At 32.8% G+C, this 25,000-nt stretch overlaps 1 protein-coding gene across 7 annotated transcripts in view; it reads left to right on the forward strand.

Annotated features, from left to right (window-relative positions):
• The window catches only part of LOC106881162 (MAM and LDL-receptor class A domain-containing protein 2), a 232,956-nt gene that overhangs the window by 195,922 nt on the left and 12,034 nt on the right, over window positions 1–25,000 (forward strand). For all 7 annotated transcript variants that reach the window (XM_089349698.1, XM_089349694.1, XM_089349695.1 and 4 more), the window contains 4 exons: window positions 1,557–1,594; window positions 4,302–4,497; window positions 10,360–10,583; window positions 20,685–20,818. In XM_089349698.1, coding sequence (XP_089205824.1) covers window positions 1,557–1,594; window positions 4,302–4,497; window positions 10,360–10,583; window positions 20,685–20,818 — 592 coding nt within the window. The remainder of the gene's footprint in view (window positions 1–1,556; window positions 1,595–4,301; window positions 4,498–10,359; window positions 10,584–20,684; window positions 20,819–25,000) is intronic.

Below are 25,000 nucleotides of genomic sequence, written 5' to 3' on the forward strand. Positions count from 1 at the left end.
AAATGGTAACTCATTAGTATTAGTAGATTGGTATCCATTTCCGCTGGATTATAAAACACTCATGAGTTATACATGAATTATCTCTGCTGCTTGTAGCACTGTGCTTTATTTATGCATAATATACACAATAGAGAAAATCTCTCTGGCAACAAAATGTATTTTGATAGTTAGTACTTCATAATATGCGGCAAAGGATAGATAAAAGTCTCCTAAATGAAATTTCAGAGTATCATAGGTATTATTCTCACTTACTTATTCTTGGCTTCAGTTCAGTTTTAGTGATATATTCTGAGTATCTACTATCTGGCAGCTGTGCGCATAACAAATAACCTGCAGCAGATTTGATCTTTTAATATACGGGCAAATAACTCAGTATCTTAACTAAATGGCTGTTTTTATTTTCCTGTAAAACACTCAGTCTATTTCAAGTAAGGTAAACTAAACCAATCGTAGGTTCATTTATATTTGTGTCTTATTTTAAAATGATTGTAATAAATTTGAGAATAGGTCATATTAGCACTACTATCAGAATCAAAACACAACGAATACCTTTAACTAGACAAGAGAATCATCAAATTTACAGCACTAGCACTGATTGCAAACTAAGCAATTCTACCTCAGACCGATTGTATTATCGACAGGAAAGCATCTTAACTATTGACTGTGCAGTTCTATTGAAAGGAAACAACTGACGACTTTCAATTTTTAGTCCAACAGCCTATTGAGTGAGACAAATAGGATTTTCATCCTGATTGAAAAGTTTTAAGCATTGACTCCGCCATGTTTTGTTGAATATCTTTTCTAATACAGGCTCAAGGCCCGAAATTTTGGGAGAGGGGGCCAGTCATTTAGATCGACCCCAGTACGCAATTTGTACTTAATTTATCGACCACGAAAGGCAATGTCGACCTCGGCAGAATTTGAACTCAAGACGTAAAGACAGACGAAATACCGCTAAGCATTTCGCCCTGCGTGCTAACTTTTCTACCAGCTCGCCGCCTTTATATTTTGTTGAATATGAATTACAGTCCTTCTTCCCTGCTCAGCTTTCCATCAACTTGGCAGGCTACTGCTCTCTTATAATGATACGTAGTGACATTGTTCGTTGGCACTCCGTCGCTTACGACATCGAGGATTCCAGTTGATCCGATCAACAGAACAGCCTGCTCGTGAAATTAACGTGCAAGTGGTTGAGCACTCCACAGACACGTGTACCCTTAATGTAGTTCTCAGGGATATTCAGCGTGACACAGTGTGACAAGGCTGACCCTTTGAATTACAGGCACAACAAAAACAGGAAGTAAGAGTGAGAGAAAGTTGTGGCGAAAGAGTACAGCAGGGTTCGCCACCATCCCCTGCCGGAGCCTTGCGGAGTTTTAGGTGTTTTCGCTCAATAAACACTCACAACGCCCGGTCTGGGAATCGAAACCGCGATCCTATGACCGCCAGTCCGCTGCTCTAACCACTGGGCCATTGCGCCTCCACACGTAGTGACATTATACTGATAAGATTGTAACAATAATAAATGCATTAATAAAACTTCTCTTTTTTAACAGTGAATGCAACATCACGAAGTTGGAGTGTAGTGAACGACGTAAGTAAAATTTAATTAAAACTAATTTCATTTATAAGTATATGGCCTAACATTTATAGAAAGGGAGAAGAAATATATTCATATCTTTCTTCGAGGCAATTCTCCTGTTAATCTAAATTCATTTCAGAAATACAGACAAGAAAAATTTCATAAAACTTACCTGATGTATAAAAATCAGATCCTTTGAAAGTTATTGCAACTGAATGAGAAATGTGGGAAAAGAGAAAAGTATTGAATGTAGATGTGGAAGGAAGGATGGTGACTTTTATGACGTGCGCTTACACGTCGGATGTATAACAGTGTTACCCAAATAGGAGTAGAAGTGGCTGTGTAGTAAGTAGCTTGCTTACCAACCACATGGCTCCGGGTTCAGTCCCACTGCGTGGCACCTTGGGCAAGTGTCTTATACTATAGCCTCGGGCCGACCAAAGCTTTGTGAGTGGATTTGGTAGACGGAAACTGAAAGAAGCCCGTCGTATATATGTATATATATATATACATATATACGACGGGCTTCTTTCAGTTTCCGTCTACTAAATCCACCATATGTGTGTGTGTGTGTGTATGTGTGTGTTTATATGTTTGTGTGTCTGTGTTTGTCCCCCCAACATCGTTCGACAACCGATGCTGGTGTGTTAACGTCCCCGTAAACTAGCGGTTCGGCAAAAGAGACCGATAGAATAAGTACTAGGCTTACAAAGAATAAGTCCTAGCGTCGATTTGCTCGACTAAAGGCGGTGCTCCATCATGGCCACAGTCAAATGACTGAAACAAGTAAAATAGTAAAAGAATAAATAAATATTTGGATGTTATCTAAAATAACCTACCGCAGAATTATCATGTTCACATAAAACGTACTCCGTACTACTCGAACGTAGGTACGATATTAAACCAACACGCGTCGCAATAACACAGTAACCAATACGGTCGACCAACACTGTCAAATACCCTGACAGTTCACATAGTTTTTATTTAGTGAAATTCGTTAGTCCACTTTCAACTAGATGGGGGTGTTCAGGAGCCTTTCACAACAGTGACAAAACATTTTTGCAGATAATCCGTAACGTTTTGACGGAGTAGAAACTATGGACGAGGACGACCTTATTTCGAAAGCATAATTAACAACTTGCAGATGTAGATCAGTACCAAGTGTGGTAGCAGAGAATAAGAAGACGATTCATATTATCAGGTGATAGGTTAGCAGTAAATTATTCTGGATGTTATGTTTGAGAGTGTGACATAGTCCATAGATGGTACACCGAATGATTTAAGAAATGGAATTGTCAAATGAATCTAAAGATTAAGTATGTAATTATATTTAGGATACATAATTAAGATCTTTTCCCTTTGGCCGGCACATTTAAAAAATAATTTTTTGTAACTAAATACTTTCAAAATTCGTATACTGGTAGAATGTGTCACATAAAACATCATTTACTCTTGGCGTTTTTGAGAAAATTGTGTATTTTCGAAGTTTTTTTGTGTTAAAGTTTTCGTATTTTGGTAATTTCAACCAATCAATGACATCTATGGAGGTGAAAACAATTACTGCTGTTATTTGTCAACAACAACTTCCGGCGGTGTATATTTCGTTTGTCACTGTTATTTATGACATTTCATCTCAGTTACGTTTGTATGAATAAACGAGTGTATCTGAAGCATGTTTACTTCATGGCACCACCACAATCGTTCGTGCATTTCTACTATTTTTAGTTTTTTTTCCTGTTTTTCAGCTAATATTTTCGGAAAGACATTTTTCCCCTTCCCCCTCCAATTTCTTCATTTCTCACATTTTTCCGTAACTCTAACCCTAAAATCCCAACCTTAACCCTAACCCTAAAACCTTAACCCTGAGCCTAAAACCCAAACCCTAACTCTAAAACCTTATCCCTAACCCTAAAATCCTAATCCTGAGCCTAAACCCAAACCTTAACTCTAAAACCTTATCCCTAACCCAAAAACCCTAACCCTGAGCCTAGAACCCTAACCCTAACCCGAACTCTAAAACCCGAACGCTAACCCTAACTCTAGATCCCTATCCTTAACCCTAAAACCCTAACCCTAAACCTCTAACCCTAACCCTAAAGCCCTAAAGCCTAAACCAGTACAAGCGCACGACCGATGTCTTAAAAAAACAGTGACAAACGAAATATACACCGCCGATAGTTGTTGTTGACAAACAACAGCAGTAATTTTATTCAGCTGAATACACGTCATTGATTGGTTGAAATTACCGAAATACGACAACTTTAACACGAAATAACTTTAAAAATATAAACTTTTCTCAACAACACTAAGAATAAAAAATGTTTTATATGACACATTCTATCAGTGTCCGAAGCTTGAAAGTGTTTAGTTACAAAAAATCAATTTCTCGATGTGCCGTTCAAAGGAAAAAGATCCCATAATTATTTAAAGTCACTTAATCTCCTTTTTCATGATGACTGTCTAAAAGCCAATTACAATTTAATTTCCATGCCAAGAATTTGATGGAAGAGAAAAATTCTCGATTAGCTTTTAAAATAATCGATCTAATAATTCGTGCTAATTTCCAATGCTTTAGAATTCTTGAATCTACTTCAAATAGGCAGTTGTTAAAACTTGTTTCTTAAAACACATTTACAATTACTGTTCTTTGTGGAAAAACTTGAAATATTTTGTTTTACATTTATTTCTTTGTTTATTTAACTTTTCGTCATAATCTCAGAATGTGGAACTCGAATGATGGGCTCTATTGAATCCAGTGCAATGAGCAATAGTGGACAATTCGCTTTGGATGGAGAATGGCCCTGGTCTGCGTCAGTCCATAAGCAATATACATCCCCTTGGGACACGTATTCGTTTTTTAAAATCCCTGCAGTAATAATCGACAGTCACCATGTCCTTCTTCCTCATTACTCCCTGTAAGTATTTTGTTAACATTATCGACTGTATGTGTTTGTGTGTGTATATATATATCATCATCATCATCATCATCATCATCGTTTAACGTCCGCTTTCCATGGTAGCATGGGTTGGACGATTTGACTGAGGACTGGTGAAACCGGATGGCAACACTAGGCTCCAGTCTGATTTGGCAGAGTTTCTACAGCTGGATGCCCTTCCTAACGCCAACCACTCAGTATATATATATATATATATATATATATATATATATATATATATATAACAATAAATTAAATAAAGATTTAATTGACAATCCAGTAATTTATTTGTATTATAATATAACATAATATACTATGAATATAATATAATAGAAGATCACTTTAGAAGAACCATTGAAAAACCAAAAGAGCCAACAATTTGTTTCGACTTATATACATTATATGATTTATAAACAATTTGTATCTATTTATATAAATCTTTTCAAAGCTTTGGTTTATAGACAGACAAAATTCCGTGTGAAAGGACAGTTGAATTGTAAAAAAATTAATTCAAATGCCTATGTTCATGAGCGTGAGCGTTAACTTTTCAACTAGATAACAATTACAATTAAAACAATTAAAACCAACAAAATCATAACGGACAAAATTATTAAGTAAATAGAATCTACAACTATCGAAATATATTTCTATATATCTCAAATAATATTAATTCAAATTCGTTTAGGTCGAAAACAATCTTTGGCTATTATAATAACATACAACAACAATATATATGGAATATACATGTATATAAATTAGGGTCTTACTTAATCTAGAGACTGTAATAAAACGTGTAAATAATAATAAATGTTAATATAATATTATATTGGTAATATATAACAACTCTTCCCTTTTATATAAAGTTATTGATATAAAAAAAAATTATTTAAAGTAACTAACAAAATAAAAAAAATGTTCTTGTTTTAATTAGTTTATCGGAGGGAGAATTTCGAAATAAATATGAAGAGAAAACTAACAAAAAATGTTCTTTATTTACTTAATCGGAGGGAGAACTCCGTAGTAAATATGAAGAGAAACTTTGAGTTACAACAACTACACCCTATATTACCCAAAAGTCAGGCTATAATAATGGATTTCAAAATACTACGAGTTTTTCAGAAGTAACCATATTTGAAGTTACTTAAAAAAGAATTATTCACGGTAATTATTCTCGCCGCCTTATAATATACGTATATTATAAGGCGGCGAGATGGCAGAAATGTTAGCACGCAGGGGTTGAAATGCTTAGCGGTATTCCGTCTGCTTTTTATGTTCTGAGTTCAAATTCCGCTGTGGTTGACTTCGCCTTTCATCCTTTCGGGGTCGAAAGTTGCGTACTGGAGTCAATCTAATTGACTAACCTCTTCCCCCAAAATTTTTTGCCTTGTGCCTAGATTAGAAAAGTATATACATATATTATGGGAGAACTCAGTATATAAAATAAAGTAAGACAAGCAAAAACAAGGATTGAATACCGATCCACGGTAAATCTAATCAATATTATTTGTTTTTAGACAAAGGACTATAATTAGTATATATCCAAATTTTATGAATTTTTTTCAGAAGTAACAAAATAATATTGTTACAATGCGAATACAAGATATAAAATAAATAATACTATAAGAATTATTATTCGGGTTATTAAATTTAGTTAGTAAGTCAAATAAAACTATTCATTTATCAATATCATTGTTGTTATTATTATTATTATTATTATTATTATTATTATTATTATTATTATTATTATTATTATTATTATTATTATTATTATTATTATTATCATTATTATTATTATTATTATCATCATCATCATCATCATCATCATCATCATCATCATCATCATCATCATCATCATCAATTAATTAAGAAATTAGATGAATGCATTGATGAATATAATTATTTAGTACACTGAAAATATCTTATTTGTAATTTGTAATTAATATTAAATTACTAATATAATAATATATGTTCAGCAACTACAAGAATTTACACTAGAAAGATTCAAAAATATTCTGAATCAATACACTAGAAACTAATTTTCCAACTTTTATTATATAGAGAAGATGACAAAACTTAAAGATATACATACTTAGCCCAGCTCTTCGAAACGCCGGTGTTAAAACGGGGGTAGCTGATGAAGAAGAATGTTCTCTATGTGGCTTGTGTGTTTTCTCGTCTACGTTTTGTTTGCAATGTCCTGTACCTAGATATGCACCTATACATACAGGTGGATGTCGGTATGCACATACCTGTACGTATATATGCATATACTCATTTACTACTTGTTTATATATATATATATATATATATATATATATATATATATATATATATATATATATATATATATATATATATATATATATATATATATATATACACACACATATATATATATATATGTTTACAGACATTCAGTTTTACATATAGACATATACGCACATACACATGCATACATATACACATACATACGTGCGCATACACATGCATATACACTTATATAGATATATATATACGCATATACAGTTATACACATAAACATATGTATACATAGACATATTCCCACATTCATATATATATATATATATATATATATATATATATATATATATACATACATACATACATACATACATACATATATATATATATATATACATATATATATATATATACATACATACAAATACATATATATACACATACACGCATACATATACACAGTTTTTTTTTACCTTTGTATACATAGATACACAAACCTACATATAAACATACATATATATATATGTAAATTTGCACACAAACATATACATACAGATATATATATATATATAAATATGCACACATGTACATGCACATACACACACACACACCTATATATATATATATATATATATATATATATATATATATATATATATATATATATATATATATATATATGTATGTGTGTGTGTGTGTGTGTGTGTGTGTGTGTGTGTGTGTATTGATGTGGAAGATTTCAAGGAACGTCTGGACAGGTTTCTGTTTGAGATACAAGATGAACCCGCATCGCGGCTGGAGACGCAAAGTAGAACAGCGCTGTCAACTCGCTGCTTCACCAAAAACAATACCTGAAACAACACAGAGTAAATACAGGTGGTGCACCAGCATGATCTCAGTCTCCGTGCAGAAACCAGTAAAAGAAAAAAAGAAATACAAACATACACATGTCGAAATATACATAGCATCAGATATAAATACAAACAACATAACCATATATACGTATACCCACATATATACATATATATAAATATACAGTCATACATATACACATACATATGCACACATATAAATGGATACATACGAGTACAAATATATACACACTTAATAAAATTTTCTAAACACATATTTAGAATAATACTTAGAAGATAGAACACTCGCCTTTCTCATTAAGTAATTTATTCTTCTATGTTAATATCTGAAATAATTCATCTACACTACGTTGCATCTAGCATAATTAATTTTGTACGATCTAGCATGACTAAGTATTTTTCAATTTATATCGTATAATTTATTACTATCCTTCAATTTTCAAATTAGTTTACTCAGACTAGTACTGTTAAACCTATCTCTATTCCTAAAGGTGTTCTCATGGTTTGCGGTTCGTTTTTTAATAAATTTTTACTTTGAGTCTATGTAAAAATAATTTTTCTATTCCAAATCAACTCTGCACTTATATACAATGTCATTTTGTAAACAAAATTATTAAAATGGCATTTATCCTTATATCTACAATCACAATTTCTAGCTAGGTCATTCTCTGCAATAGGATTATTATTTCTATTTTTGTAAAAATTGTCTAATCTTTCATTATTAAAGGAAGTGATAATTCTAAACAAACGTTTAGGTACTGAAAATCCTGTTCTAATCCTTTTATTTTTAATTATTTTATTATATTTATGTTCTTTATTAAAGTACATAGATATAGGCTTGTAAAAATCTTGACCAAATTCATTTTTATTTGCCGGGCGTAAGGAATAATAAACCAAATATAATTATCTTTATCATAATTAACATCATTAGGTGTGTCTGGTTAGCATATGGCGTATATTTATTATCCTTTGACTGAAGTCCATTTATATATCTATTTTTTTTTACAAGGTATAGTTACTACACTTGTTCTTGGGAATATTTTTACTATTGTTAATCATGCAATTACAATTTACGATTAAATTGCATATATTTCCACTAAATGAATAAAGACCATTTGTTTTTGTTAGTTACTTAAAACAATCTTTATTTATATATCAATAACTTTAAATAAAAGGGAAGAGTTGTTATATATTACCAATATAATACTATATTATCATTTATACTTATTTACACGTTTTATAACAGTCTCTAGATTAAGTAAGACGCTGATACTAAATTTACATACTTATATATTGATGTTGTATGCTATTATAATAGCCAAATATTGTTTTCGACCTAAACGAATTTGGATTAATATTATTTGAGATATATAGAAATATATTTCGATAATTATTTTGTCCCTTAAAATTTTGTTGTGTTGTAAATTGTAATTGTTTATGGAGTTAAGAAGTTAACGTTCAGGTTCATAAACATAGGCATTTTGAATTGATTTTTTACTTTCACACGGAATTTCGTTCGTCTTTAACCCAAAGCTTTGAAGAGACTTATTATATAAATAAATAGATACAAATTGTTTATAAATCAAATAATATATATAAGTCGAAACAAATTGTTGGCTCTTTTGGTTTTTTAATGGTTCTTTTAAAGTTATCTTATATTGTATTATATTCATAGTATATTACGTTATATTATAATACAAATAAATTACTGGATTGTCAATTGAATCTCTCTATTTAATTTATTGTTTGCAATTTGCAGTATACTCTTATTTATATGCTACTGAACTGGGTGTTCTACGCAACTATTTGAACGAATTCCTTCCCTTAGTTTGTTACTTTGTGTGTGTATATATATACATACATAATAGATTTTATCGCGGCTTTGTACTGCTACTTTAATCCCATCAACTATGAAATATTATTTATCTTTTGCTTAACTATACATGATCAATAGACTGACAGGTAAAATGTGTTTTGCCAAATTGTTTTGTGTCACTCGCTGCAGCTCTTCCTTTCGATTTCATATCCTGCCATGATCACCATTACTTTTCATCCATCTGTGCTCTCTGAAGCATAGTGCTTTTCATGTACTGAAATCATTATAATTGATTGCCTTTCCAAATTCCTCGTCCTGTACTTACGTTAGATGTACAGCATGTGTAGCGTGTCATGGTTTCTTCAAATGCTCACAACACTACTTCTGCTGAGTTTTTTCGTACACTGCTTACAAAATATAATCGTCTTTTGTAATTTCTCTGCACCTAATACACACACACACACACACACACACACACACATACACATACACACACACACATAAACATACAGTGCATGTGTGTGCGTTTTCGCATCCATATCTACTGATGGTTATATCAAATACTTTTGTTACTGTATTGTGTAGTAGGATATCCTTTTATATCAAACGGCTGAAGTGATACACTCTGCACTGCTTGATGCAAACACAACTAAATGCACAATATCTAATTTGTAAGGGACAGCTGCAAGATGGGTCGAAAAGTTGGGTCGAATAAAGATTGAAGAGACAGTAAGTATAGAAGAAAGGTGAGAAATAAAATGAGAATTGAGGGCAAACCTCTGGTGTTAGACGAAATCAAATGATGATAACCTTTACAATAGACACATTCGCTCCATCTAGCATGGAAAAGCGATGATGATGATGATGTGTAACAATATTTTTTTCTCATAGGGATACATCGCTTGAGAATATATTTATAAAAACTGGATCGACTTGGAAAAATCGTGGAGATGAATATGATGTGGATGAAATCTGGACAAAAAAAGTGAACACAGTTTATAATATTACAATTCTTCACGTGAAGGACGAAATCAAGATGTCACGTTCTGTACAGCCAATTTGTTTGCCAGAACACTCTATGCCCAGTGATGGGAACTGTTTTGCTATTGGATTCGGTAAGACAAAATATATTTTCAACTATAAATATTTAAGATTCTTATTGCATAACAGATTTGTCTGATTTACAATATACAGTGATACCTCGCAGTACGAGATTAATTCGTTCAAGGACCGAGCTCGTTTTACGATTTACTCGATTTACAAATCAATTTTCCCTATTGAAATTAATTCCTTTCTACTCTAGGCACAAGGCCCGAAAATTTACGGGAAGGGGCCAATCGATTAGATTGACCCCAGTACGCAACTGGTATTTAATTTATTGACCCCGAAAGGATGAAAAGCAAAGTCGACTTTGGCGGTCTTTTGAAATTAATCAAAATATAACTAATCCGTTCCATCCCCTCAAAACCACCTAAAAATAAATTTTTATGGGTTTTAAAACAAAATAGATGCAGTTGCAAGGAAAATTACAAAAATAAAAATAAATAAAAGAAAATGCAAAAGAAATATGTAAGCTGGTTTCATTAATGCCATTACCTTTAAGATGGGACGAGTTGTGTGCATGGAAGACGATAGAGCGGGAAGGAGGTGTATTATTGTTTGGAAGGAGAATCTCCTTCCATTAAGACTTCTGGAAGAACAATTTCTGGCGTTTATCTCTCCTTTCGCTTAATTTAGGTTTTTCGACACACTTTCACCTTTCACACCTGCAGGTCGTTTCATTAGAAACAGCAAGAGGAGTCTCATTTTTCTTGCATTTCAAAATGTTAGAAAAATGCGCCAGAGCAGTGTCATTAAATAAAGCAGCTGCACGACTTGCAGATACTTTTTCAGGATAATATTTTTCTACAGACTCAGAAACATATTGCCACTTTGCCAACACTGCTTTTATATCATTCGTAGAGATAGTCTTGTCCGCTACACTATCCTACTCGGGGGAACCTGTCTCTTCCACCGCATCCGAATGCTGCTGCTCCTGATGCTGCAGGAGTTCATCTATTGTCAGCTCTTTTGAGTGTTTCTCGACAAGATCGTTAATGTTCCCTATCATCAACCTCGAGGCCTATGGACTTACAAAGAGACACTGTCTCCTCGACTACAGTTGCCTCAGACTCAAACTCCACGAAGTCTCTTTCGGACAAGCAGTCTGACCACAGTTTCCTTCATGCAGAATTCAACATTCTCCTCGTTACACCCTGCCAGGCCTCATCGATGATTTTCAGTCAGTTAACAATGTTGTAGTGCTCCTTCCAAAACTCACGAAGGGTTAGATTTGTATTTTCGATGACTACAAAGCACCGACGAAACAGAAGTTTGGTGTACAATTTCTTAAAATTAGAAATCACCTGTTGTTTCATGGGTTGCAAGATAGGCGAGGTGTTGTGTGAAAGGTATAGACCTTTCATGAATTTAAATTCGTCCAGGATATCATCTTCGAAGTTAGGAAGGTGAGCAGGAGTAATGTTGAGGATGACGAGGACCTTGATAGGAAGATCGTTTTCCATAAGGCACTGGTCCGAAGATAAGGTTGTACCACTCGGTGAGGAATTGCCTGGTGTCCCATGCTTTAACGTTTGCCTTCCACATGACTTGATTTTTTGCTCCTTCAGGATTTTGTGTGACTTGGATGCTCATGGGTTTTTTGAATGGATTAATCTTCAAGTCTCCACTCGCACTGGCACAAAGGGCGACAGTTAGCCTATGATAGGCTTGTGGCTTGGCATTTTCTTCTCTTCTGCAGTTCTGTAGGTTCTTCTGGGCATTTTTTCCAGAAAAAGGTCAGTTTCATCACAGTCGAATACCCGTTGTGCGATGTACTCCTCGACTGCGATGAGCTAACGAAATTCAAGCACGAAATCCTCAGCTGATTCGTGTCAGAACTCGCTGCTTCTCCATATCTGACAACGCTATGAGCACTAGCCCTCTGCTTAAAATTATCGAACCAGTAGTGACTGGCCTTAAATACGTCTGCTAATCCGTCGATGTTCCAGGATTCTGCTTCAGAAGATCCCCATACAGCGCTCGTACTTCCTCTCAGATGATGATCACCGTAATCGTATCTCCTGCGAGTTGCTTCTCGTCTTTCCACAGGACAAGTAATTTTTCCATCTCTTGGTGGGCAGATGTGCGTTGCTTGGAGAGACTGGAGACAGGCTTTTCTATTGTAACGGCCTTTGTCTAATGCATTTTCTTCGAGATGGTCCAGATCGTCGACGTGCTTTGGCCTTATTGAGGAGCTGTGTCCACTAAACACACTCCTCTCTCATGTTTATCAATGATTTCCTTCATCAATTCTATTGTAATCAGCTTTTTCTTCTTCTCGACACTGTCCTTTGCACTAACCTTCTTAGTTACCATGCCTAACACGATTAATTATTATAAAATAATCACAAAAAGCGCACAAAACTAAGAAAAAATACAACAAAGATGCTACCACAACGAGATAAACACGTGACCTGAGCGAACGAAAGCTGCGCTTGTTGGGAGAGCGTGTGCAAGCTCAGAGCCTGTATGAAACTCACACTTACTGCAGATTTCCACCCGAACTTCAAGAAGAAAATTCACACGAGTCCCGGCTCGTATAACAAATTACTCGTATAATTGTGCATCCGTACTGCGAGGTTGTACTGTAAAGCTACTTGTGTATGCATGTAGATTTATGAATAGTTATTCATTTGTGACAATTCACACGCTTGCTGCTACATATAGACACATATATATAAATACATACATATATACATCCGGATATACACAAAACATCCCCACACAAAGACATATATATATATATATATATATATATATATATATATATATATATATATATATATATATATATATATATATATATATTACATATATACTATATATATATATATATATATATATTACATATATACTATATATATATATATATATATATATATATATATATATATATATATATTACATATATACTATATATATATATATATATATATATATATATATATATTACATATATACTATATATATATATATATATATATATTACATATATACTATATATATATATATATATATATATATATATTACATATATACTATATATATATATATATATTACATATATACAATATATATATATATATATATATATATATATATATATATATATATATATTACATATATACTATATATATATATATATATATATATTACATATATACTATATATATATATATATATATATATATTACATATATACTATATATATATATATATATATATTACATATATACTATATATATATATATATTACATATATACTATATACATATATATAATATATAACTATTATATTTATATATATTATATATACTATATGTATATGTGTGTATATAATACATAGATATTATATATACATATATATATATATATATGGTAATATTTTGCATATAAACCTGCTTTCCCAAATACAATAGTACTTCACTTTTGAAGTTCCGAGAGAGTTATGGAGATACAGAAGCAGAAGAATAAAAGAATACATACATTATACGTAAATGTATGCATTCTTTAGTCTTTTATACCTTTCTGTCCAAAGTCTGTGGCCATGTTGGAGCAGCGCTAGTGCACGTATATGCATGATCCTGTACATTATGCACGTAGGCATATATATATATATATATATATATATATATATATATATATATATATATAGTAGATACGCACACACACACACACATATATATATATATATTACAAGACATGATAACCTCGTTAAGGGATTGTTTTATCCAAGAAAATACTAGTTGAATACGTAGTACCTTGTGGGAATGAATATCCTTAAAACAATAGGTTTATATGAAGCATATAGTTTATATTCATTTAAAAGAAGAAAAGGAAATGGAGATCAGGGAGTTAGTAATTGTTTATTATTAACAACAAATTGGTCATCTTTACTTCTTACAGCCGTTTCAATTAGAACTCATTTATTCAATTACATATTTGTACATTAAATTTACATGTGACATCTGTATAATTTTATCAGAGGAAAACAGACGTACCTTTGGATTTTATATGTGGTCTTATCAATTCATTTCAGAGGACTCTGTCACATAACTGTAAATTTGATGTACAAATTTGTAATTAAGTAATTGAGTATCAATTGAAACGGCTGTAAGAAGCGAAGATGACCAATTTATAATTAATTATTAACTTCCTAATTTCATTTTCGTTTCTTCTTATATATATATATATATATATATATATATATATATATATATATATATATATATATATATAATAATATAGATTTAATCAAAAGATTAAATGTGGTACTTAAAATGTTTGAGGCACCAGAATTTGGTAGGGTAAAAACCAAAAATAAAATCAAGAGATTTGGTGAATAAAATTTGAAGAAAAGCAATAAAAAATCACTAGGTTATAGCAGTACGTACGTTTCGAACAAACTTCATTTATTCATGTAGTGAGAACACTACATAAAATGTACAATGAAAATGTACTCCTCAGCTGCATAATGGAATTTCATTTTAGAAAGTCATTTTGTAGATGTGTGCAAAAAACAAGAGTAAGAGAAGAAAAAATGCCATCTTGACTGGGCTGTCATTCAACAGTCTAAAATGAAATTCCATTATGCAGCTGAGGAGTACATTTTCATTGTACATTTTATGTAGTGTTCTCACTACATGAATAAATTAAGTTTGTACGAAACGTACGTACAGCTATAACCTATTGAATTTTTGTTGCTTTTCTTCAAATATATATATATATATATCAGATCATCCCATAAGTTCTGTCCGAATTTTGAATAAAGTAAACAAGTGATCAAATGTTTTATTTAATTGAAATTTAATCATCAATGTACTTTCCTTGATTACCTATGACTTCCTTCCATATATTTACAAGCTTTTTAATCCCATCAATGTAAAACTCCCTCAAATGATTCTGTAAACTACGAAACAAATGGTAGTCTGAAGGAGCAAGGTCGGGAGAATAAGGTGGATGAGGAATTTTTTCTCAACCAAGCTCTTCGATCTTCTGTGATGTGATCTTTGCATTGTAGGGTTGCGCATTGTCCTGATGAAACATCACTCTTTTCGATTCACTAAAGCGGATCTTCTTTTCTTTAAAGCTTGGTTCAAACGCTCTAATTGCTGACAGTAGACTTGAGCATTGATTGTTGCATTAGGTGGTAACAATTCAAAGTGAATTACTCCTTTGCAATCCCACCAGATAGAGAGAAGAACCTTTTCCCCATGAAGTTCCCTTCTCGGTTGTGGTTGAGCTTTTTCCCTTTTACCAAGCCACTGTTTACGACGTTTAACATTTCGATAGAAGATCCATTTTTCCTCACCAGTCACAAGTGTATCCAAAAAAGGATGAAATGAGTTAGCGAGAATGGAGAGAAGAGCAGATTTCAACTTGGGATTTGCGGTTGCTTTCGGACAATTCATGAGGCACCCATTTTCCAAGTTTAGGAACCTTTCCAAGTTATTGAAGACGACGATGATCAGTTGTCTGGTGTGAACTGAGCTTTATTGCCAATTCTTCAACTGATAATGCAAGATTTTCTTCAAGTAATGCCTCAAGGAGCTTATCATCAAACTCGACTGGACGTCCTGTTCGATCTTCATTTTCAAGGCTGAAATCTCCACTTCTGAATTTTGCAAACCATCTTCTGCAAGTTCTTTCATTCAAGCATTCTTTCCATGAACTGAGTGTATGTTTAGAGTCGCTTCGGCTGCAGAGTTTCCTTTTTTGTACTCATAAAGCATTATGTGCCTCAAATGCTCTTTGGATACTTCCATGTTAGAAAGGGTTTTAATCAAAGAAATTTTAATTCTATTATTCTGTAAAATGATATTTAAACTAGTTTAAATGCACACAAATGCATAAAAAGAATTTTTAATTCCATTAGACATTCTAAGATACTATTAAATTTTAAAAACGGTAAACATTAATGTGGGTTAGTATTATTTATGAGTAAAACCATAATATTAATGGCCAGAACCTGAACAAAAAGAAAGGGGGGAAGAAGGAAGAGGAAAAAAGGGAGAGGAATAAAGTTAGAAAAACAGGACTAAATTAAGAGAATTAAAGCTAAGGTTTTCGAAAAAGTAATAGGTAGAAGAGACTCAGAATTACCTAGAGAAAATGTAGGAATACTATCAGTGGGTTGGGAAAGGTTAAAATGTATTCTAAGTTTATATTAAAAGTTATAACTCAAATATATTTTGTTTATAAGGTTTTTGTGTAGGGTGTTATTTTTTGGAGGTGGATTTTTGAGAATTTCTATGGGGTTATCAATATCATTTGTTGTAGGCTTATCGACATTTTTATTTATTTGAGTTCGTGCAAGTTATCCTCGATATCGTTATGATTTATTGATGTATTTTATTTGAAAGAGCTATTTACCATATGTATTAATAATCTTAATTTTTGTTGGAGTATTTAGGAAGATGATGTTTTATTTGTAGATTACAAAAGATAGTTTAATTAAAATAATAACATTGGAAGTTATAGATTAAAATAAATATTTTATTTTTTTGATATGGTGTTGATAATCTTTTTTTCTTTAGGTTTTTCTATTATTAGAACATTAATTATTTAAATTTAACCTTTGAGATTAGGGTTTATGATTATATTAATTAGAATTATTATAAGAGTTAGGATTTCTTTTTGTTTTGTTTACTCTTGGTATGGTTATATATTAATTTTGGTATATGTTGGTGTTTATTGGTAATATTTATATATATTATTATTCTTATTCCTAATTTAATTTTTTTTCTAAAGGGTTGATTATATATATATATACTAACTGGGGTTATTGGTTTTTTTTTTTTTTGATGAATGTGGTTTCTATATATTCATATTTAGATGTAAGCATAATATTAATAAAGATAATGGAAATTAAAATTGTGAGTTTAGGTATATCTAGGTTAGTAAGAAGAGGTTTTAATTTTTTTGTTATGTATTTTTAGGAGTATTATTATTATTAATTTTAGTAAGAGTTGTCAAAATTTGTTATTATTGTGAGGGTCCATTACGGGTATTTAAATATAGATATGCTTAGTTCATTACGAAAAACTCATCCTGTTTTGCAGATTGTAAATGGAGCATTAATTGATTTACCATCACATGTTAATTTATTTGTTTGATGAAATTTTGGTTCTTTGTTAGAAATATAAAATTATATTAACAAACTCCCCTAACTGGATATGTAAAACCGCCAAATAAATTTTTACATTAAAAAATAATAGGGTATATAATCTTAGTTTATTTTTAAAATTTCAAAGTATCAATGATAAAGAAAAAAAAACAATAAACAAATCAATTCTAAAACTTCTACCAAAAAAGCAACCATAAAATTTCCTTTCAACATAATTATATCTTACTTTACTTTAAACTAAAACCTTTTAATTTTAATTATATGTATAACCGCAGATACTGGCACAAATTTATCCAATCATAACTTATAATTTCTATATAAAACTATCATTCATTGTATAAATATTGAAAATAATTGAAAAACTAATCACCTTTTGGTTCACCTTTTCTAGAACCTCCCCAGCCACCTGGTGAGCAGTGCATTCTCCAAGTGGAGCTGCTCAGACACACATGCAGCAACCGAATCCTATCGCTGTCTTGGGCGACAAGGAGACGACTTTATATCTTGCATGGGCCGCCTACGTGCAGGCTGCTGACTACATGCTTCATACGCGTCAGGATTGCATGCTTCACCACCTTCTCATCAGCGCAGGACTTCTGAATAAAATATAAAATAAAAATATACTAAAAATATATAAATATATACTAAAAATAAAGTTACATATATACTAGAAATAAATATATACATATAGGGGGAAAAAGCGTAGAGTCTTAGGTCCAATAAGGCTTGCACAACACCTCATAGACCCTCTCCACTTTATTGACATTAACTAGAGACAAGCCAGAACAAGATGTCTGGTGCCAATATGAGTTGCAGGCTCAAGGATGTGGGGGAACCATGATCTCTAGCACAAACCAAAGATTCCCAAAATGTCCAATGCCACTCCCTGCTTATCTGGTTCTATATCAGAGTGACCTTCTCCTAGAGACATGTTTCAACAGAAGCTGAGAGGTGCCTCACTCCCAGTGGACTTTCAGCACGCCAGACACCATCCCGGAATTTCTGCGTACCCATACATACATACATACATACATACATACATACATACAAACATACATACACACACACACACATACACACACACACATACATACATACATACATACATACATACATACATACATACATACATACATACATACATACATACATACACACACATATATATATATATATATATATACATAAATGGCGAGACGAGCAAACATATCTAAGGAAGATCAACAACAACATAGAGAGGGACTCTGGTCCCTTCTTATGGCGCGGAACCAAAGAGGTGAACTTATGTTTTAATGCAGAGCAAGGTTCACAAAATTCAACATTTCGACTTTTACCCGCCTACATAGAAAGGATTATTGACCAAGGTACTTTCCTTCGCTACAAGCTTCACGGACATTAGCGATAGTAACATAGATATTATCATGCACCGCAGGAGGACGGTGCTGTTCAATAAAGGTTCGACGTGGGTCAAGTAATCCGAACGCGAAGGCTCTTTCGATGTGACCATGGGAGTTTACGACAGCTCTGACATATGTGATCTTATTGTACTCAACATCCTGGACACCTTAGGGAAGAAGTTCCCTTCAGTCCTATTCAGTCTCCACAGAGTTGACGCTCTGGCGATCTCTAAAGGAGCCAACGGGCCACATTGGATAGGCTTAGAAAGGACATGATTAGCGCCCTATTCTCCATGGGACTCTAAAGTATTATCGAGACTAGCCTCACCGTAGACGTCCTAGATGTCACTCTAGATTTGGACTCCGGTACACATAGGCCCTACTGCAAGCCAAATGAGAAGCTCTCTTCTATCACTACCGCTTCCTGCCACCCACTATCTTGTTCAAGAACTCAGTGAAGGGTGACAACAAGAAGACCATGAATTTATCCTCAAGTCAAGAAATGTTCGATGCCACAGCCTCCTGCTACAATGAGGCACTAGCCTCCTGGGGGTTTAAGGTCCACATCTCCTACATGCCTGGCCCTAGCACCCACAAAAAGAACTCCACTGGAACGTCGTTCCGTTTTCCCCACTCTTCTCACTCAACGTCAAGACTCCTAGTAATTTAGACTTCAGGTTCAATAATAGTATGATTGAGGAGTCTGATGCGGGCCGTGTTAAATAAAATGAGATAACAAGGCCAAGGCAGTGTGATATTTCTACGACATTTATAAAGAGAAAGGTAGTCTTATAGCTGTTTTGGGGATATAAACTATATCCCATCATCAGAAATGATATGAGAGAGTTTCAGTAGAAAGAAATAGTAGACTTCATTATATAAGAAGTTATTTTGGAATGAGAGAAATAACTTCTTATATAATGAAATCTATTATTTCCTCGTATCGTCTTTGATGATGGGATATCTTTTACATCCCTGAAACAGCTGTGAGACTACTTTTCCCTTTATAAATGTCCAGAAATATCACACTGCCTTGATCTTGTTATCTCATTTTATTTAACATATATGTAAATACATATATACATACATACATACATACATAAAACATTAAGGCATGGCAGACATCTTCCAGTAATGATATTGTATGCGACTTGAGATGTTTGCACCATTTTGTCCATCCTTACGTTCTGAATTCAAATTCTGCTGCGGTCTTCTTTGATTTTCATCCGCTCGGGATCGATAAAATAAGTGCCAATTCAACGCTGAGGTTGATGTAATCGACTTGCGCCCTCCCTTCATATTGTTGGGGTTCTGCCAGAAATTTGAAATCTATATATTATGTAAATAAGATATTAATACTTAATACCTAAACATACTGTTTCTATTGTTAATGTACTCGTATATGCAGCTGGTGAGCTAAGTCCAGGATTAGGAATTTTTGCACTAATATAATCTAGGAATAAGAACAGACTGAAAATTATATTCCAAGTTTTTGTTTCAAATAATTAGATTAGTCAAATCTAAAATGTCATTATACATGCGCGTTGTATTAAATGTTGAGTTTTCTAATTTTGTTTCATTTTAAAATTAGGGGATGATTCAAATCGCTTGGAAGAGAAAAAAGTTAAAAAAGTAGAATCTTCAATCTGCAAGAAGCATTTTTCATATAGTGGAAACAATACATTCTGTGTCAACGATAAACACGACGATCCACCAGGCTGTTCTGTAAGTTATTTTCTGTTCATTTATTCAGTTGTATCAAAACATACAATCGTTTCTAACAGCTTTCTTCTGTTGTAAAAATGTACAAGTGTTGTTGTTTAGCAGATAAATACAAAATAAAGCGACGTGCTTGGATGCATTCATGCAGCGAACATATCATTTTGTAAGCTTTAATATATCCGGGTCTACATCATTTTAAATCTCTCTTATTTGCTTTGGGTGGGATCTGTTGTTGTTGGCACTCCGTCGCTTACGACGTCGAGGGTTCCAGTTGATTCGATCAACGGAACAGCCTGCTCGTGAAATTAACGTGCAAGTGGCTGAGCACTCCACACACACGTGTACCCTTAACGTAGTTCTCAGGGATATTCAGCGTGACACAGCGTGACAAGGCTGACCCTTTGAATTACAGGCACAACAGAAACAGGAAGTAAGAGTGAGAGAAAGTTGTGGTGAAAGAGTACAGCAGGGTTCACCACCATCCCCTGCTGGAGCCTCGTGGAGCTTTAGGTGTTTTCGCTCAATAAACACTCACAAGGCCCGGTCTGGGAATCGAAACCGCGATCCTATGACCGCGAGTCCGCTGTCCTAACCACTGGGCCATTGCGCCTCACTAAAAATTATAAGGGGATATTGTTGACACTCCGTCGCTTACGACGTCGAGGATTCCAGTTGATCCGATCAACGAAACAGCCTGCTCGTGAAATTAACGTGCGAGTGGCTGAGCACTCCACACACGTGTACCCTTAACGTAGTTCTGGGGGATATTCAGCGTGACACAGTGTGACAAGGCTGACCCTTTGAATTATAGGTACAACAGAAACAGGAAGTAAGAGTGAGAGAAAGTTGTGTCGAAAGAGTACAGCAGGGTTCACCACCATCCCCTGCTGGAGCCTCGTGGAGCTTTAGGTGTTTTCGCTCAATAAACACTCACAAGGCCCGGTCTGGGAATCGAAACCACGATCCTATGACCGCTAGTCCGCTGCCCTAACCACTGGGCCATTGCGCCTCCACATGGTAGGATCTGATACAAACAAAATTAGGTTACTATTTCTCGTGGAGTAAGCAACGATCTATAGATTCTTTCATAAGCTTCAAGGGAAAAGAAATAGCAGTTATGAAGCATGTTTAAAATGCTGGTATATTGTACGAAAATGGAAAATGAATGCAGATGGTTTAAGGTGAATGGAGCGGAATAAGCTGAATATGATATTATCAATATATCACATTTTACTTGCAAAATTTAACTCAGAATAATTACCTGCGGTATCTTGTGGTTGCATGAGGAAAGAAGAAAACCTGTATGACGTCACTAAACTTGCTAGAATTAGCAATCACCCTTGATGTATAACGTACTACTTAAAAAGTCATGGTATCTAAGATAATGGGATAATTTTAGATGTATCGTCTGAAAATTGGAATTCATTTGATCTCAAGTGTCATTGGTTGAGGTTGATCTGGAAGAAAGCAACTTAAACCGAGAAAAAGTGAGTTGCTTTTAAAATCTGTATTGACTGAATATGAAAGGCTTACCATGTAATCTCAAGAAAAATCTACACTGCTTTGTATATGTAATGATGAGAATTGATGATGCAGACTGAGTGAAATGTGTGAGGAATCTGTAATGAAAGATATCCTTCTAAAGGAAGATAACAGAAAAATTCAGAAGTGACCAACAAAAATCCAAAGGGCATTATATCTCATACATGTATGATTCAAATGTATGCAAAGTATCAAAGGTAAGATCTGTATAAGCCACACTAATATGGAAAATAGTTATAAAACATTTACTTTGAAAATGAAGATCATCAATATTTCATTAATAATATTGGTGTCAAAATCACCAGCAATGTTCTCTAAACTACTGTTAAAATCAAATTAGAGTAGCATTTCAAATTGGTGACTTGGTTGTTTGCAATTTCCTGATATGCAAAATGGGTTATAGTACAAAGTTACCAAATTCTCTACGATTTTATGATCGTAGTTCAAATAGATATATTCTGCTGCATTCAGTTAATAAATTAGATATTCATTATTCTAAAACAACTTGGAAAATGTTTTACTACCTTCAAATTTAACGTAACATTGATAGATATTAGGAGCAGAAAAGCATAAAAAAGAAAGAAATATTTCATATCACTGTTAGATTCAAAAAACTTATATCAACTCAGCAACTGGTTATTTTCCTAGATTTGCTACATTGTTAACTCAAGACTGAATAAAAACCTCATCACATCTATCGTTGTTGTATCTTAAAGCATAGCATATTAGTAAGTAATGGGGAAACTTAAACTTCGAGTTTTATTACTGAAAACGATCATCAACTAACGACATATTTCAAGAGACTGCAGAGAGCATTAACATGTACATATAATGGCGGCAATATGTGACAAGGTCAATGAGAGATTGAAAGATCTACTTCATAGGAACGCTGTTTCATAATTCTTTTATACATTTTACTACAGCGAAAGGAATAATGAATTACCATTACTTGACATACTCTCACAAAGATATAAATCTATATTGGGTGTTATTGAGATTATAGAGCCTCTCAACCATTACGGTATCAACAAAGGAATAAGAAAGTATATGTATATATATATATATATATATATATATATATATATATATATATATAAAGTAAATATTGTTTAAAAGAATACTCTAGTGAAACAAAGATATAACAATTTACTTGAGACCGGGATCAACCTAAAGAGAAGAAAACAAACAAGAAAATGTGTCCTTGGTTGAGTTGAAAGTATACATTTCATAATATAATATTTGTGATTATTCATATATATATATATATATATATATATATATATACACACAAATATATATACACACAAATATATATACATATATATTAATAAATTTCAGGGTAGTAAAATATTATTTAGAAATTTTTTACCACCGTGGCCTAGCGTGTAGAAAAACTAGTCAATAGACTATATATTATTCATTATATATACAGTGTACATTTAAACACATAAGAGATGGCCATAATCGGGCATTTAACCTGCTAGAAGGAGAAGTTAAAATCCAAACCACAATTAGGGGTAATTTCGAAAGGGAATGAAAAATAAAACGTTTACCATCTATTTCCTGGACCATGATTTCAAGCTATCTTCAACAAATAAAGTAATTTGCTAGGTGAAGCTCTCATCAGCAGAAAAGCCAAATATTAACATATAAGCCCGAGGCAATACAGAACATGCCTCGTGCTTACATGTTATAATTTTTCAAATTCACCGCGCAAGCGCGGTTTTTTATCAGCAGTATATAGAAATAATGCCGATCTTCTTTCAAAAAAAAAAAAAAAACTATTATCATTAAATTTCAGGGTAATAAAATATTATTTAGAAATAAATGGTAAATGTTTTATCTTTCATTCCTTTTCGAAATTACCCCTAATTGTGGTTTGGATTTTAACTATTCCTTCTGGCGGGTTAGATGTCCGATTATGGCCATTTCTTATGTGTTTAAATGTACACTGTATATATATATATATATATATATATATATATATATATATATGCAAGCATATATATACAAACATATATATATATATATGTATATATAATATGTATATATATATATATATATATATATATATATAGGTGAGAAAGTTGGTATATGAAAGAACGTGGTTGGATGTATAAAAGATAATAAGAGTGAAAAAACTACAGAAGGCTTGTGTTACATGGTTAAAGTATATATTTAAATTATGTCAGAAAAATGTTAGAAAAATGTTAGAAAATCTTTTTGGTATATAAACATTGTATTTTGAGAAATAACCGGTTTCGTGTTGTCTTTTCAAATTTCTCTACTTCATTGTAACGTGTTCGTTCCAGTCTTAAAAAGAAGAGTTCTAGATAGGGGGAGGTAATTAGGGATTTCTTCCGGTATAGGGGAGATAATCGAAATCTAGGAGTTGGTAAAATTTGATTAATTTACCATGGTTTTGTTATATACAGAACAAAACCATGGTAAATTAATCAAATTTTACCACCTCCTAGATTTCGATTATCTCCCCTATACCGGAAGAAATCCCTAATTACCTCCCCCTATCTAGAACTCTTCTTTTTCAGACAGGAACGAACACGTTACAATGAAGTAGAGAAATTTGAAAAGACAACACGAAACCGGTTATCTCTCAAAATACAATGTTTATATACCAAAAAG

The sequence above is a fragment of the Octopus bimaculoides genome, chromosome 3, assembly GCF_046866305.1.
Source record: "Octopus bimaculoides isolate indiv1 chromosome 3, ASM4686630v1, whole genome shotgun sequence".
Classification (NCBI taxonomy): Eukaryota; Metazoa; Mollusca; class Cephalopoda; order Octopoda; family Octopodidae; genus Octopus; species Octopus bimaculoides.